The sequence below is a fragment of the Onychostoma macrolepis genome, chromosome 02, assembly GCF_012432095.1.
Source record: "Onychostoma macrolepis isolate SWU-2019 chromosome 02, ASM1243209v1, whole genome shotgun sequence".
NCBI classification, from domain to species: Eukaryota; Metazoa; Chordata; class Actinopteri; order Cypriniformes; family Cyprinidae; genus Onychostoma; species Onychostoma macrolepis.
The window spans coordinates 13,292,957-13,311,393 of record NC_081156.1 but is presented as its reverse complement, the minus strand read 5'-3'; the positions used below and the strand labels follow the sequence as shown (position 1 = coordinate 13,311,393).

The 18,437-nt window shown below is 36.3% G+C and overlaps 1 protein-coding gene across 4 annotated transcripts; it reads left to right on the top strand.

The window, feature by feature from the left end:
* Nucleotides 1-1,094: 1,094 nt before the first annotated feature.
* On the top strand, nt 1,095-17,012 carry ubxn7 (UBX domain protein 7). Of its 4 annotated transcripts, none has more exons than XM_058759219.1 (11): nt 1,095-1,220; nt 2,671-2,827; nt 2,937-3,004; nt 7,171-7,236; nt 7,319-7,431; nt 8,429-8,575; nt 8,685-8,775; nt 11,558-11,685; nt 11,776-12,223; nt 14,087-14,166; nt 16,551-17,012. In XM_058759219.1, the coding sequence occupies exons 1-11, from the start codon at nt 1,151-1,153 to the stop codon at nt 16,710-16,712; spliced, it is 1,530 nt and encodes a 509-aa protein (XP_058615202.1). In that variant the 5' UTR covers nt 1,095-1,150; the 3' UTR covers nt 16,713-17,012. The 4 variants fall into 4 exon arrangements, with proteins under 4 accessions (XP_058615202.1, XP_058615210.1, XP_058615214.1 ...); XM_058759231.1 differs by lacking the exon at nt 1,095-1,220 and adding an exon at nt 1,292-1,484; XM_058759237.1 differs by lacking the exon at nt 1,095-1,220 and adding an exon at nt 2,062-2,084.
* The last annotated feature ends 1,425 nt before the right edge of the window (nt 17,013-18,437 follow it).

The window sequence follows — 18,437 nt, the reverse complement described above, 5'->3', positions numbered from 1 at the left end:
GCTATCGAACTACAACAATATACGTACATTTTTTAACACAGATAAAGTGGTTATATTGTAAAAATAAATATAAAACAATACATATTTTATTATATTTTAAGAATTAATTTATCTCTGTGGTGTCAGAACAGTGGATGAAAAGAGATTTTCATTATTGCAGGTGTTGACTGATCTGAAAGGTGCATGCATATTGATTTAATAAGCATTAATTTTATACATTTTGCAAAATTTCTGACAATTTCATGTGTCACACTTTATGTGGTGTTATGATCATTGCTTACATATTTTACATCATTTAATCAAAATTTGAATAAATAGTCTTATTATTTTCAAAATATCATGTCTTCTTGAAAATGACCCCCATTTTAGAAAAGTCTGGATTTGAGAGACATGATGGTTATAGAACAGTTTTTATTATCATAAACACTGGTATTTTGACTAGAATTAATTACAAATCAAAATGTCCTTACTAAATATTCTAAATATAGTATATTTAGCAAAATATAAATACATGGCAGTCTCTCCTTTGTCATTTTGTCATTGTCATTCCAAATGAAGAAGCGTATCTTTAGAAAAATAGCAAACTTTGCTTTAATGATATACATATTCTGGAGGTAGATTGAGGAGAGATATAATATTTTTTTCTCCTTGAGGAGTAGTTTTGCATTATTATTATTATTATTGTTATTATTATTATATTTTAATTTATTATTTCTTTATTTTCTCTTTTTCTTTATTTATTTCCCCTATTAATTATGTAGTTGAACCTTATTCATATGTCCTTCTGTTTTCGTTTGGGTTCATTGGGTTGGGTAGGATGTGAATGTTAATGTAAAAGTGCAACTTTTATGCAAACTTCTACTAAAAAAAAAAAAAGAAAAAGAAAAATAATAAACTCACAGCAAAAACACTTTTTTAACGAAGTCTGTTGAGAGACATGTTGAAGATTAGCACACAGACAGTTCCTTTTTTTCCATACAAACAAAGCCGTTTATTCTGCACACAGTGGACGGAATCTAGTCCGTGATACTACGAATGAACTACATTACCCAGAGATCCCGGGGGTGACGCACGGAGGCAGATGTAGAAAGAGATCCTATTGGTCGATGCCGTGCATGCGTGCAGTCGTGTTGTTGTCAGTGGCGGCAAGATGGCGACTCTCGGAGACGCATCAGCCCCGGGGGTTAATGGGTTAATACAACAGTTCACAGCCATAACTGGTAAATATTGACATTTTGCATTTGTGGGAATTTTTGCACTGGCCATTTCGCTTCAGTAAAACACGGGGTCTTTAGAAATGCTGTATGTATGGAAGAGGGCATCATCATTACTGCCCCCTCTGTCATGCAAAGGAAAGAGACTAACGAAAGCTTCGGCTAGCTGCTATCAGCACTTGCTTAAAAATGGATCTACATGCACAAGAAAAGAAATCCGAACAGAAAGGGGGCGATCTAATGTAGACTAATTTCTAAAGTATACTGGTGGTAATGTAAAACTCTCTCAGACTGAACTTTGAGCATGTGATTCTAACGTTACTCCTGTTATTTCACCATAGCTACATGTGTAACACCTTAAAATTCAAAACTGACTAGGGCTGCACTGATTTTCACTCTACGATTATTATTCCCACTGCTAAATTTAAATGCCACAGGTTGATTGTGTGTGTTTGAATGTTTCCAGCCACCGCGAGTGTGTTTAACAACTTCGACAAGTGTGTCTGTGGATATGAACCACAGTCCACAACATGGCGGTTTGTGTAGGCTGATTCTCAATCAGTTATCCGTTTCTCTGTATGCTTCTCACAACTCACATCTAAGGCAAAGATACACACATAACTGTGATGTTCTTAAAGCACTCAGGCTGATTAGGTTAACTGTCATTGGAAGTGTGCGCAAAGGTTGCTTTTGAGCATCGCGTGATGGTGTGCATCATTTGATAGTTTCGTTTCTGTTGGTCAGAAAATACAAGCCATGTTTCGCAGCTCGCTACTTTTTCGTTAAGGTGAAAGATGCGCTGGTTGTGCGCATGCGCGCTTTCTGAAGGGGCGGGCGTTATAAGAACTGAAACGAGCGAGCTCTGCTTCTGTGCGTCTTCAACGTAATATTACAGATTTTTAGACCATAATTATACCTTAATTATTGCATTTTTACCTATTTATAAGTTTTATTTGGCATACCATCATGAAAATTATAACATGGGTCTTTTTCAAGCCAGAAATTCCCAGCCACTACCAAATACATGTACACATTTTTATGCCTGATGTAATATATTACAGAAAAAAATCTGTGGTGAACTTTCTCACTAGATGGATCGCAAAGATATTTTAAAAATGGAAACAGAATGCTTAAGGTTAATATTAACAAAATATGAACAAAACACAGTTATTTACAATTCAAATATACCACATTGTAGTGCTGTCAGTATTTGGTGAAACAGCACTGCATTAATTGTGTTTAAAACATAATATGTCACCATATAGTCAAAGGTAATCCTTATTATTTAGTGTCTGATACTGTTATTTGAAGAATTTTGTAACCACAGTATCAGTAACGTGTTAGGTTACATATTCACCTCTTGAAGTGCATCTGTTGTCTTTTTTCCAGTGTGTTTATGTTTCACTTCGCATAATATATGCTGTTGATATCTTTGCATGTGTGTGTTTGTTTGCAGGAGCCACAGAGAGTATAGGGAAGCATATGTTGGAAGCATGTAACAATAACCTAGAGATGGCCGTCACCATGTTTCTAGACGGAGGGGGCATCGCAGAGGAACCCAGCACAAGTGCCAGTTCAGCTGGGGCGTCCAGCAGCAGACATCCCCCTGTAGAGTGAGTGACTTCACACCAAAAGCTCTTGGTCTCAAGCAGCTATATTGTTTATTTAGTCACTGCACGCTCTGTGCTTTGAGTTTGAATGTTGTGTTCTCCTCTCTGGCAGAGATGATGTGCGAGCACCCATTCCTCAGAAGCAGGACATTCTGGTGGAGCCAGAGCCCTTGTTTGGAGGTACAGTTCCCATTTATTCATCTTGTCTGTCTAACCCAGGAGTTCCTGAATTTTTTTTGTCATCCAACTCCTTAGGTGTAAAATATTTACTTGAAGTACACCCCTGAGATTTGACTTTATTTCAATAATTTATTAAGGTATTTGCATGTTCACAGTTTTCCGTTTCCAGTTAATGGTCATATGACATGCAAGTACATATATAAAATATTTAATCTAAGTGTGAGTGTTTCATTCTAACTTTGTAGCTAGACTTTAGCGTGGAAACTTTTTAGTTGTGATAGTGTCTCAATCCACATTACATTTACTTTTTTTTTTTTTTTTGGAAACGAATCAAATTGAATAATAAAAATCAGCACCATCATCATCATAAAACAAATATAATAAGTTATTATTATTATTATTATTATTATTACTACTAGGTTTTAACACTTAATTATAAAAATGAGGACAGAAGTATATTACTGTTGAGAAGTGTACAATTTGATCATTATAATAATTTATTAAAAAATATTCACTTTTAAATGTTCAAACTGTTAAGCTTTTAACTAGTGATGCACCGAAATGATTTTTGTTTACTGAAAAACAAAAAACTAATTTTTTTAAAAAGTTTTCATTTAGCCAAAAGACAAAAAAGGAAATTGCACAAAAATGTTATTTAATGATCAACACTCAAATCAAAACTTGAGTCACATGTAAAGATTTAAATTGCAGTAGCAAAGAAGAAGGGTATGTAGTAAGGCTGTCAAATTGATTAAACGTTTGTTTGCATGATATGTGTGTGTATTGTGTATATTTATATGCATATTTATAATACACACACATAAATATATATTTACATGTATAGAAATGCATATATATTTACATTTAGTCATTTAGCAGACACTTTTATCCAAAGCGACTTACAAATGAGGACAATAGAATCAATCAAAACCAACAAAAGAGTAACAACATGCAAGTGCTATTACAAGTCTTGGTTAGCCTAGCACGTAGCAAGGTTTTTATTTTTTATTTTAAAGAAAACAAGTAGATAGAATATAGAAAAAATAAACCTAGTGTTTTTTGTTTGTTTTTTGTTTTTTTAAGAAACAAGTAGATAGAATAGAAAAAAGAAAGCTAGTGTTAGTTTTTCAAGAAAAGCTAGCAGTTATAGAATAAGTATGCAATTGATAGAGGGTCAAGTGTGTGTGTGTTTTTTTTAAATACAAAGAAGACCGATAGATCAAATAGAATTAGAATAGAGAGTGCTGGAGTTAGAGGGTCAAATAAACATGGAAGAGATGTGTTTTTAGCCATTTCTTGAAGATGGCTAAGGATTCAGCTGCTCAAATTGAGTTGGGTAGGTCATTCCACCAGGAGGGAACATTTAATGAAAAAGTCCATGAATATATAAATTGCCATATATTCATGGACTATATACATTAGGCCACAACAGGGGAAGTCGTGGCCTAATGGTTAGAGAGTCGGGCTCGTAACCTAAAGGTCCGGCAGGGTTGGTAGGTGAGGGGAGTGAATGTACAGCGCTCTCTCCACCCTCAGTAACACGACTGAGGTGCCCTTGAGCAAGGCACCAAACCCCCCAACTGCTCCCCGGGCACCGCAGCATAAATGGCTGCCCACTGCTCTGGGTGTGTGTTCACAGTGTTTGTGTGTTCACTGCTGTGTGTTTGCACTTTGGATGGGTTGAGCACGAATTCCGAGTATGGGTAACCATACTTGGCCACATGTCACGTCACTTTCACTTTTTGTCACTTTTATATATATATATATATATATATATATATATATATATGTAGTGAGGAAAATAAGTATTTGAACACCCTGCTATTTTGCAAGTTCTCCCACTTAGAAATCATGGAGGGTCTGAAATTGTCATCGAGGTGCATGTCCACTGTGAGAGACATAATCTAAAAAAAAATCCAGAAATCACAATGTATGATTTTTAACTATTTATTTGTATGATACAGCTGCAAATAAGTATTTGAACACCTGAGAAAATCAATGTTAATATTTGGTACAGTAGCCTTTGTTTGCAATTACAGAGGTCAAACGCTTCCTGTAGTTTTTCACCAGGTTTGCACACACTGCAGGAGGGATTTTGGCCCACCTCCACACAGATCTTCTCTAGATCAGTCAGGTTTCTGGCCTGTCGCTGAGAAACACGGAGTTTGAGCTCCTCCAAAGATTCTCTATTGGGTTTAGGTCTGGAGACTGGCTAGGCCACGCCAGAACCTTGATATGCTTCTTACAGAGCCACTCCTTGGTTATCCTGGCTGTGTGCTTCGGGTCATTGTCATGTTGGAAGACCCAGCCTCGACCCATCTTCAATGCTCTAACTGAGGGAAGGAGGTTGTTCCCCAAAATCTCGCAATACATGGCCCCGGTCATCCTCTCCTTAATACAGTGCAGTCGCCCTGTCCCATGTGCAGAAAAACACCCCAAAGCATGATGCTACCACCCCATGCTTCACAGTAGGGATGGTGTTCTTGGGATGGTACTCATCATTCTTCTTCCTCCAAACACGTTTAGTGGAATTATGACCAAAAGTTATATTTTGGTCTCAACTGACCACATGACTTTCTCCCATGACTCCTCTGGATCATCCAAATGGTCATTGGCAAACTTAAGTCGGGCCTGGACATGTGCTGGTTTAAGCAGGGGAACCTTCCGTGCCATGCATGATTTCAAACCATGACGCCTTAGTGTATTACCAACAGTAACCTTGGAAACGGTGGTCCCAGCTCTTTTCAGGTCATTGACCAGCTCCTCCCGTAGTTCTGGGCTGATTTCTCACCTTTCTTAGGATCATTGAGACCCCACGAGGTGAGATCTTGCATGGAGCCCCAGTCCGAGGGAGATTGACAGTCATGTTTAGCTTCTTCCATTTTCTAATGATTGCTCCAACAGTGGACCTTTTTCACCAAGCTGCTTGGCAATTTCCCCGTAGCCCTTTCCAGCCTTGTGGAGGTGTACAATTTTGTGTCTAGTGTCTTTGGACAGCTCTTTGGTCTTGGCCATGTTAGTAGTTGGATTCTTACTGATTGTATGGGGTGGACAGGTGTCTTTATGCAGCTAATGACCTCAAAAGGTGCATCTAATTTAGGATAATAAATGGAGTGGAGGTGGACATTTTAAAGGCAGACTAACAGGTCTTTGAGGGTCAGAATTCTAGCTGATAGACAGGTGTTCAAATACTTATTTGCAGCTGTATCATACAAATAAATAGTTACAAAATCATACATTGTGATTTCTGGATTTTTTTTTTTAGATTATGTCTCTCACAGTGGACATGCACCTACGATGACAATTTCAGACCCCTCCATGATTTCTAAGTGGGAGAACTTGCAAAATAGCAGGGTGTTCAAATACTTATTTTCCTCACTGTATATATGTGTGTATTTATATACACAGTACACAAACATATGTGACCCTGGACTACAAAACCAGTCATAAGGGTCAATTTATTTGAAATTGAGATTTATACATAATCTGAAAGCTGAATAAATAAGCTTTCCACTGATATAGGATCGGACAATATTGGCTGGGATACAACTATCTGAAAATCTGGAATCTGAGGGTGCAAAAAAATCAAAATACTGAGAAAATTGCCTTGAAAGTTGTCCAAATGAAGTTCTTAGCAAAGCATATTACTAATCAAAAATTAAGTTTTGATATATTTACAGTAGGAAATTTACAAAATATCCTCATGGAACACAATCTTTACTTATCCTAATGATTTTTGGCATAAAAGAAAACTCGATAATTTTGACCCATACAATGTATTGCTGGCTATTGCTACAAATATACCCGTGCTGCTTATGACTGGTTTTGTGCTCCAGGCAGGGTCACATATATTATGTAAACACAAACTTTTATTTTGTTGATGAATCGATTTGACAGTCCTAGTATGTAGTAGTAAAGAGGAAGAGATTATCAGGTTTATGTGCGCTTCACTATGAAACATGCAGCACATCAGACTGTACAGATATTTAATTAAATCCAAACATTTGATAATCAAATGATAAGCTATTTCGCAATTATCATACAGCCTCATTTGTGTATTTAAATTTTACATTCAATATAATTATTTATTAGCTTTTCATTAACTCTCAAACCCCAATTTGGGAAACCCTGGGTTTGTTTACATAAATAATATCTCACTTTCACAGTACCAAAGAGGCGTAGACCAGCACGATCAATCTTTGATGGATTTCGGGATTTTCAAACAGAAACCAGTAAGTATATGTGAGGCATTCTCATGGCAGACATGGTCTAGTGCTTCGTCTGAAACCCTGCTGTTGTGATGTGAATTTTTAGTGCGACAGGAGCAGGAGTTGAGAAACGGAAGTGCAATGGACAAGAAGCTGAGCACTTTAGCCGATCTGTTCCGTCCCCCCATTGAACTCATGCACAAAGGCAGCTTTGAGACGGTAAGCTCTACGACTGCTTTAGTAAACCCATTAGTATTACCAGTAACCCATTCAGTTATTCATGTGCTTCAGTCCTCTGTCTCATTAAGTACAAAATTTGTCAGGGTAATAATGTGTTTTGTTCCTGGCCAAGAACAAGTCAAGCCCTGCAAATCAGGGAGTGTCCAAACACAGGTTCAGGCTGTTGTGAGCCGTACATAAGGAAAGAACAGAATCAGGCCGGGTGGCTTCAGTTCTTGAAGAAATGTTCCTGGTTCAGCCCTTCTGACAGCATCTGTGACTGATGTGCTGTTAGATACTGCAGACAATCAAAAATCACTTTTACAGAAATGCACTTGTGAAAAGTGTAGGGGTCAAATGATTGCAGAAGGAAATATGCATTCAGGTCTGGTTTGACCCAGAAGAGAAAAAGAAAAAAAATAGTATGCGAACCAAACTTTACAAATGAGCCAAGACTATCAAAAGAAACATTGTTTATTTATTTTATTAAGCGTTTTTAAGAAATATAATCTTTTTAAAAAGTTACATGTTTAGTTTTTGGGTCCATTTTTTGTTTTTAAACCTGAATATGCACATCTATTGATGAACCATTGCAGAATGAAAAATAGATCATCTTTTTAATCTGAAAGTGAAACTTTATTCAAGTAAAGTCAGTATATATTTTTTGAAAATAACAGGGGCCTGTTTACCAAATAAGCCAGACTTATTTCAGTTAGTCTGACTTATTTTGAACCAGATCAACTGACAAGAAGTCAGACTTGTTTTATGAAACAGGCCCCAGGTAACATTTCAGAGCAACATTGATGTTATAAAAAAGAATCTGTAGGTTTCATAGAAACCTGTACTGTAGACTGTTTATGTAAGAGACTAAATAATTTCAGCACAACAAAAATGCAAGCTTGTTTATGCTTTTAATTTTAGAATATTCCTGTAAGTCAAGTCATTATCTCTCACTATGTGATTTAACACATTCTCACAATGTATTTTGTCACCTCAGGCGAAAGACTCTGGTCAGCTTGAGAACAAATGGCTGATGATCAACATTCAGAATGTCCAGGATTTTGCCTGTCAGTGTCTAAACCGAGACGTGTGGAGCAATGATGCTGTGAAAAACTTAATCAGAGAGCACTTCATATTCTGGCAGGTACATTTACACAGACATAAATGTCTTCTGTCTCCTTGTCTTCCATGACATTACTGGAATAGTTAATGTGACCTTTTGAGTTGTTCAGGTAAGCTGTTTTTGCTTATAGGTGTACCATGACAGCGAGGAAGGGCAGAGGTACATTCAGTTTTACAAGCTTAACAAGTTCCCCTATATTTCTATCTTGGACCCTCGTACAGGTGAGAGACCCAAGGCAGCGTTGAACTGATTTATTACATTTTCTGAAAAATATGTTTGGATAAATTCATTTCAGATGCCCATGCCAAGTCATACACAAAATGTGTCTAATGTGGCTTTTCTATAATGAGCATGTTTTTGATTTAAAAAAATATATATATACAGTCATGGCCAAAAATATCGGCACCCTTGTAAAATTTGATCAAAGAAGGCTGTGAAAATTAATCTGCATTGTTAATCCATTTGATCTTTTATTTTAAAAATTCACAAAAATCTAATCTTTCATTGGATAATAAGAATTTAAAATGGGGGAAATATCATTATGAAATAAATGTTTTTCTCTAATACACATTGGCCACAATTAACGGCACCCTTTTATTCAGTACTTTTTGAAACCTTCATTTGCCAGTTTAACAGCTCTAAATGTTCTCCTATAATGCCTGATGAGGTTAGAGACACCTGACAAGAGATCAGAGACCATTCCTTCATCCAGAATCACTCCAGACCCTTTAGATTCCCAGCTCCATGTTGGTGCTTCTTCTCTTCAGTTCACCCCACTCATTTTCTATAGGGTTCAGGTCAGTAGACTGGAATGGCCAGAGCAGAAGCCTGGTTTTGTGCCCAGTAACCCATTTTTGTGTTGTTTTTGAGGTTTGTGTTTGGATTATTGTACGGTTGGAAGATCCAAACATGGCCCATTATAAGATTTCTAACAGAATTAGTCACTTATTGATTTTTTTATCTGTTGGTATTTGATAGAATCCATGATGCCATGTGTCTAAACAAGATGTCCAGGACCTCCAGCAGAAATATAGGCTCACAACATCAAAAATACAGCATTATATTTCATTGTACACATGGGGTACTTTTTATCCCTGTGTTCACCAAACCCATCTTGAGTGTTTGCTGCTAAAAAGCTCATTTTTTTAGCTTCATCTGACCATAGAAGCCAGTCCCATTTGAAGTTCCAGTCATGTCTGATAACTGAATATGCTGGAGTTTGTTTTTGGATGAGCGAGGATAATTTTTCTTGAAACCCTCCCAAACAACATGTGGTGATGTAGGTGCTGTTTGACAATTTTCTTTTAAGGTTTTCTGACCCTGAGAGTCAACTATTTTCTGCAATTCTCCAGCTGTGGTTCTTGGAGAGTCTTTAGCCACTCAAACTCTCCTTCTCACCATGCATTAGGACAATATAGACACACGTCCTCTTCCAGGCAGTTTCCTAACATTTTATGTTGATTGGAAATTCTTAATTATTGCCCTGATGGTGGAGATGGGAATTTTCACTGCTCTATCTCTTTTCTTAAAGCCACTTCACTAATTTGTGAAGCTCAATTATCTTTTGCTGCACATCAGAAATATATTCTTTGGTTTTTCTGATTGTGATGGATGATTAAGGGAAATTGGGCTTTGTTTTCCCTCCTATTTAAATTTCTGTGAAACAGGAAGCCATGGCTGGATAATTTCATGTTCATAATCACCCTGGAGTGCTCAAAATTGTGAATATGAATGGGAATATACTTCAGAGATATTTTACTCATAAGAATTTCTAGGGGTGCCAATAATTGTGTCCAACGTGTATTAGAGAAAAACATTTATTTCATAATGATATTTCCCCCCATTTTAAATTCTTATTATCCAGTGAAAGGTTAGATTTTTGTGAATGTTTTAAATAAAAGATCAAAAGGATTAACAATGCAAATTAATTTTCACAGCCGTCTTTGATCATATTTACCAAGGGTGCCTATATTTTTGGCCATGACTTTATTTTGAATATGACTGTTTATAACAAGATATATATTTTTTGTCAATGCAAGTTGATGTTGTAAAACAATATTTATGAATGAATTTTTTTTTTTTTTAATCTTGGTAAAAAAAAAAAAAAAAAATTGTTTTAAAAATGTTATTACGTTTCTTGATTTTTTTTTTTTTTTTTTTTTTTAACATGGCATTTACGTTAAATTCATTCACGTCAGTAAATTTAAACATCTTAAATGGAAATGTAAAAATATTTTGGGGGTAAAAAAGCCTCATAAAATAATGCATTTATAAGAAAATATATATTTTTATGTCAATGCAAGTTGAGGTTGTAAAACAATATTTATGGAAACGATATGTTAATACTTTTTTGAAAATGTTATTACATTTTCTTGATTTATTTATTGTTTTACATGGCGTTTAAATTAAATTCATTCACCTCATTAAATTTAACTGTCTTGAAAATGGAAATGTAAAAAATGTTCAACTATATAAAACCAACATAAATTCAGAGAGTACATTACTGAAAACCTGGCACATGCATTTTGAACTAGATTTTTAAATTAAATTCATTGATTTCAAACACTCGGTTAATACTGATGCTTGGCATTAATTTCCGTATGAATTTTATACAATATATACAAATGCAGTTTCTCAAAATCCGAATGAAAATGTTTGTTTTTTTTGATTGCATTATACATGAACTACAGCAAAACCAGTGTATTCATGTATAATATGGAATTTCTTTTTTTAATTGATAAAGTAATAAGACTAGTAAAAGCATGGTAACATGATACCATGAAAGTTTTAAATATTTGCACATTCGGTCTTTAATTAAATTATCTATCAGGTACCATATGGTTTTATTAAAAATTGTTAATTTGTGACTTTCATAAGCTTGAAAAAATTAACAAAAACATTTGAATGCATTATCAGTGAGTGAATAAAAACTAAAAATATATATTTTAGCTTTATTATTATTATTATTATTATTTTAATTTTTTTTACCTCTGACAAATACAGGACAAAAGATGGTTGAGTGGAACCAGTTAGATGTGACCTCATTCCTGGATCAGGTCACAGGCTTCCTATCAGAGCACGGGCAGCTGGATGGGCAGTCCAGTCAACCTCCGGCCAAACGGGCTCGTTCTGTAAGTGTTTGCATTTAAGATTCTGGAGGCTTCTGAAAAAGCATTTATGTGTCTTTGCTTCACATTGCAGACTTTTATCTGTCTATACAGGAGAGTTTGATAGATGCCAGTGAGGACAGTCAGTTAGAGGCCGCTATCCGGGCCTCTCTTCAAGAAACACACTACGAGTCCACCCAGGACAAGGCAGAGTCCCGCTCAGATGACGATTCAGAAGCCGAACCATTCACTGACAGCGAAGGCCTGATCTCAGTGGATGGTTCAGATAATGAAGCCGGCGGAGGGGAGGATTCTTTAGATGGACACGTCTCTGCAGAGGTAGCTCCTCCCACCAGGCCGGACAGCCCAGCCCATCACAGGAAGTCACCACACAAAGAGTTATGCCACAGGAAAGAGGAGAGTAAGAAGAACCACCTAGAGCCAGTCGGGCTCAGTCACAGTCAGACAGAGTACCAACAGCGGCTGGGAGAAAACCACAGATCCACATCACACCAGCCCTCAGAACCTGCCGGCACCAGCACAGCAGATCCAGACGACAACGGTATACACCATTTCTCTTATGTCGTTCACCCAAAGAGAAAATACTGTCATTATTTTGCTTACCTTCATGTCATTTAAAACCTGATTGCTGTTAGGGTTACATTAGGGCTGCATGATTAATCAAATGCGATTTCATGTGCAACTTGTCAGTGAAACACGGTTCTGTGATCAGTAGTAAATCTCCATCCGAAGACCAGAGGGCGCTCTCTCGTTGAAGCTCCAAATATGCCCTGTAGAAGAAAGGTAACGCACGTTGTTCCAGGAAACAAGATTGAACTGCTTTCATTGAATCGGCGTGACTAACACACAACTACGACAATATATGCTTTATTTTCATTATATTAAAATATATTTACCTTATGTTATAAGCGACTCAAACACGCTGTGCTTTCAGATGGAGCAGCATTTACTACACAGTCGCATGATTATGAAATCGAAGAAATTGGTCTACGATTATGAAAGCGGTTTTGCGTAGCTTGTCAGTGAACTACAGCTCTGAATATTAAATGCTGCTCCATCTGAAAGCAAGTCGAGTTTGAGTCGCTTATAACATAAAGCAAATAAATATACTTTATTATTCGTAGTCGTGAGTTAGTCATGTTGAATCAATGAAAGCAGTTCAATCTTCTGTTAACTGGAAGGACATGCATTACCTTTCTTCCGAGGGGGAATATTTGGAATTTCAGCGCTAGATAGCCCTCTGGCCTTCGGATGGAGATTTACTACTGATCACATAACCGTGCTTCACTGACAAGCTGCGCATGAAAATCGCAGCTTTTGCCTAATTGCGAATGTGATTTAATTTTGATTAATCATGCAACCCTACTTCTCACAGTTTATAGTGACTTTGTCTGTCAAAGTCCAAAAAAGCACTATAAAAGCACAGCAAAGATAGTCCGTATCCGACTTGTGGATTATATTCCAACTCAACTGAAGTGAAACAACATCTTTGTGTGAGAAACAGACTGAAGTATTCTCTGATAATCTTTTCCTCCAAAGAGCTGTTAATTTAAGAATCGTTGTGTCCAGATCAAGTCAGAACCAAAGCAAACCCATTTGTGAATGAATCATTCTATTGAGCAAGAGAAGAATCTTTGCAAATTCAGTGATCCAATCATAAGGAGTTTGTGTGCTAACAGCTGGAATGAAAGAATATCAGTTCATAATGACTTAAATTTCAGTCTGTTCCTCCCAGAAATCTATCAGATGCAGGGTGATCATACGTGCCGTTTTTACAGGACATGTCCTGGCCAGGGTTTCTGTATTGCCAAAAATATCCATGATTTGTCTGTTTGCACTGCGCAAGACCGATTGTTGTATGACATCTGTGAGAGTTATAGAGAATGGACGGCTCGTTGTGCTTTCGAATAGCACAGCGCACTTCAAGATGAATGAACTAATGAATGAACACTATAATATGTACGTGTATTTGCATCGCTTTGAGCGTTCTCTGTAGATCCCACCTTCTCACATGCTACGATTGGTCGATTATGTACGGTGCCTGCGTTTTATTGGTCAAACTACTTCTTGATCATTACCTTTAGCAGGTATGAAAACAGGAAAACAAAGCTAAATATAGAAATTCTGGACAGGACGTGTCCTGTAAAAATGGTACGTATGGCCACCCTAATTAGATGGATTAAGAAGACTTGCATATGGTCAATTTTGTTTATTGTCATAGGGAAACAAGCTTATCTTTAAACATTGACCTTTTGTGTTCTGCAGAAAAGATTTAGAATGGTTTAGAATGAAATGTAGGTGAGGTAAATAATGGCAGCTGTCCCTTTAAAGGATTTGAACATTTATACATGCTAATAATATTCAGTAAGAATGAATTAATGTACTAAATTGACTCTGTCCACAGGTCCAAAGGCCCGTTTAATGCTTCGATACCCAGATGGCCAGAGAGAACAGATAGCACTGTCTGCTAAAGCTAAACTCATGGTGGGTATGGCGTTTTTGTATGATGATTTTTATTTTTTGCCATTGCCACCTTTGTTGCTGTTAGGTATGTGAACGTATGAATTATTCATTACATGATAATTGCTGAAACATTTACTGTGGTAAAAGGTTGACAAGATTTTTGTAACATTTTCAAATAACGAAAAGAACGTACAAGAATAACACGGACCATTCAAAAAGCAAATACAAAGTGAACACACAAATCTGACTGTTTTAAAAGATGTAAATACTGTTTGTCAGTACTTTCTTCTCCATAAAAAGCTGGTGTCAGAAGTTGTCCAGCATTACTTTTGTGTATTGGGCCATTTCTGCTCTTTCTCATGTGCCACCTACTGTCAAAAATCTGGTACATTTTAACCGGTTGATGGAAAAGAAGTTACGTTTCTAAAAATCGAAACAGTTCGAATAAGGTATCTAGAATTATTCATGCTATTATAAAGTATTCACAATAACAATACAGTGGTTTAAGGCTGTACAATTTTGGAAAAAAAAAAAAAAAAAAAATATATATATATATATATGTGTATCAACGTTAATTCGTTAACGCATGCGATTAATAAAAAAAATTTAACGCGTTAATATTTTTTTAACGCAGATTAATTGTTTGATAAGGTTTGACCCCAACTTCTTTCCGTCATGGCAGCGCGGAAGGTTATCTATGATTGTGATGAGGGTACAGCACCAGTGTTACCAGGGTAATGTTAGTGGCACAAGTGGTTTAGTTTGAAAATACAGTCGCGGGAAAAATTACAGAGCCGTACGGTTGCAGTTTTTTGGGCTACTTTTATAATGTACTGCGGCCGCCCAAAGTGTATATAGACAAATAAAAATTAAAATAGATCCTCTTACTAATGTGTATTATACTTGAAATGTATCCCTGGCCACTTAAGAACTGAGAGGCGGTTGTAACATCACAAACAACGTGAGTTTCAGTAGAGCAGCAGAAATAAACATGACAACAGCCACTATAGATTATATAAGATAATAAACACACGATTACAATAGGATATGGTCTGTATGTGATTTTTTTATGAATGTGTACATCTGAACTGCCAATTTGTGCAGCAATATAAATAGCATATTTTAACAACAGTAAACGACCAAATTTCACATGTGATCGCAAAAGGAAGTCATTACAAACACTCGATGGTGGTTTGAAGTGAGTTCTGAGTAAAAGTGTATTATTAGTCTTATAAATTGTCTTATGTAGCATGATGCTAATGTTAGCTCTAATGCAGCTGCAGAACAAATCCAATTCTTCTTCATAATACATTTTGTCATAATACTTCACGTAAGGTCGCAAGAAATGTTTTGTTGTATTTATTTAGAAATACTTTTGATAATAGTTGGGTAAATGTATACTGGGATTGAAGCGATGTGGCTTGGTAAACGTTTTATTGTCAGTTTAAAGGCTGACAATGGCTGAATAAAAACAAAAGAATAATGATAAAAGAATAATAAGGATTATGTCTCATACCTGGCGGAAGTGTAAAAGGTTCTGTTTCCACAAACTAGTTTGTCATGCATTTCTTTTTCGACACATTTACAGGTAAATCCTAGTATTTTTAAATTTGTGATTAAGCATGATTAATCACAGCCCATGACTGCGATTAACACGATTACATTTTTAATCGATTGACAGCACTAATATATATATATATATATATATATATATATATATATATATATATATATATATATATATATATATATATATATATATATATATATAAAATTATTATTTTTATTTTTATTTTTTTCAGATAAAAATCGTTATTTGGAATTTAAAATTCAATTTAAAAATCCAGGTTTGCTGTGCTTGTTTGTAGGGCTGCACAATTCAGCTAAAACGTAATACCAAAATATGAAAGTGAAAGTGATGTGACGTGGCCAAGTATGGTAACCCATACTCGGAATTAGTGCTCTGCATTTATCCCATCCTAAGTGCACACACACAGCAGTGAACACACACACACCATGAACACACACCTGGAGCAGTGGGCAGCCATTTTTGCTGCACGCCCGGGGAGCAGTTGGGGTTTGATGCCTTGCTCAAGGGCACCTCAGTCGTGGTATCGAGGGTGGAGAGAGCGCTGGTTATTCACTCCCCTCGCCTACAATCCCTGCCAGACCTGAGACTCAAACCCACGACCTTTGGGTTACGAGTCCGACTCTCTAACCATTAGGCCATGACTTCCCCGAAAGATGTAGCCCTTACCAAATTATGAAAAAAAAGGAAAAGGAAAAATAGCCACAGGAGATTTTGAAACATTTTGATTTTGAAACATTTTCAAAAGTGTATATTTCAGATTTTTGGGGATTTTGGAGATGTAGCCTTCATTTTCTTCCTCTGTTTTTGTTTGTAGGCACTGGTGAGACACGTTCAGTCTAAGGGATTCCCCAATGAACGCTTCGAACTTGTCACCAACTTCCCCCGCCGAAGACTTGCTCACTTGGACTATGACATCACACTGCAGGAAGCAGGACTGTGTCCGCAGGAGACTGTGTTTGTGCAGGAGAGGAATTAGCCCCTCCCCTTGTAGATAAATTACACCCCCTCCTGTCCTGTCATTTGTGCCCTAGAAAGACTGAATTGACTGTGCCCTGTTACCACTTGTCTTTTTTTCTTTTTCTTTTTTTTTATATTAAGTCCAGGATACTCCGAACATTTGGTAGTTCATAGGGACCGTCCCTTGAGCTGCATTTGTCAACGTATTTATTTACAAACAACTTGGCACATCCCATCCTATCTGGGTCTAATTCTTCAAGACAGTACGTGTCCATGAGTTACGCTCATATTGATATGGAAATTAAAAGGGTTTCACAGATGGCGTTGATGTAGGGAAAACATTGTGTATCATGTATATGCAAAGTTTCTAAGGATTGAACATCAGTTCCAAAGTGACTACAGTTCCTGTTTAAATCATCTGAGCAGGTTGGGATCCAATTGAACATGGGCTCAGGTGATGAATTGGGATGAATGTTTATTATTTAGAGGTAAACCCTCACATATCTCATCTGCAATGTGCAGGGACGGAAGAAGTAGAGTGACATTTAGCTATAGTAAGTTTCTATCTCCTTTTTTATATACTGCATCATTTCCACAAAAAACTGATTCTCAAATATAATCATTGAAACAAAAGGGACAGCTGGTCCTCTTTGAGTATTTCTTCAATAACTTATTCGATTTCTCCTGTTCAGTGACATGATTTTTTTATCAAGAATATGCGGTTTTGAGTAGAATCCTCCAGATGGGAGCTTGAATATCTCGTATGCCTCAGTAGAAGGATCTGGTAGTCTTTTTATGCATTTAGGGCAACTTTTTATTTTTGCGTACAGAATCTTAAGTGATTCAAAGTGACAGGTTCTTAGGTTTAGCTTAGTAGTGCACCAATATTATGAACTGTACGAGCGCAAGAATGTGGCCACTGGGGGGCAGACAAATACTCAAAGTAGCTGTAGCATTTTTTCTCATAGATATCTATATGTAGATACCACATTAGCAGCTGATAACCCAAGTCATGTAATGTGTAAAACCTAGTTATTCACATGAAAGAATATCTATTCCTGCATTATCTATTTGTTTAGGATCAAACACAGGATATTTAGTTTATCATGAATATTTAGTTTATTGTTAGTGCTAAATAATGCTGCATATGGTATGTAAAAAAGAACATTTGTTAAAGCTTTTATAACTATTACTGATCATCAGAGAACCCTACTGTAGAGATCTATGGTTTTATTCATTGGTTTGTTGGTGCGAGTGATGAGCAGGATCTGAAATGTTGACCGTTACAAATAGACACATTGACATGTTTGGAGCGGTTGAATGAGGCATCTGAGACATTTGCTAGCTTATGGGTTTTCATAAACACCACCGCAGAGATTTATATATAGTACTGTTAAAAAGTTTGGGATCAGTTGTTTTTTTTTTTTTTTGGCAAGGATGCATTAAATTGATCAAAAGTGGCAGTAAAGGCATTTATAATGTTACAAAATATTTCAAATAAATGCTGAACTTTCTATTCATCAAAGAATCTTTAAAAAAAAAAACATCAAATATTTCCACAAAATATTAAGCAGCACAACTTTATTTTACATCATTTCTGGTAAGAAATGTTACTTGAACAGTAAAATCAGCATATTAAAATGCTTTCTGAAGGATCATGTGACACTAAAGACTAGAGTAATGGCTGCTAAAAATTGCCATCAGAAATTACATATTAGGTTTGGTTGTAATATTTCATCACCTT

Coding starts and splice junctions, on each gene's coding strand:
- ubxn7 (XM_058759219.1), top strand. CDS start 1,151: ATGGCGACTCTCGGAGACGCATCAGCCCCGGGGGTTAATGGGTTAATA. Junction 7,237..7,318: donor GGATTTTCAAACAGAAACCA/GTAAGTATATGT, acceptor GTGAATTTTTAG/TGCGACAGGAGCAGGAGTTG. Junction 11,686..11,775: donor CGGCCAAACGGGCTCGTTCT/GTAAGTGTTTGC, acceptor CTGTCTATACAG/GAGAGTTTGATAGATGCCAG.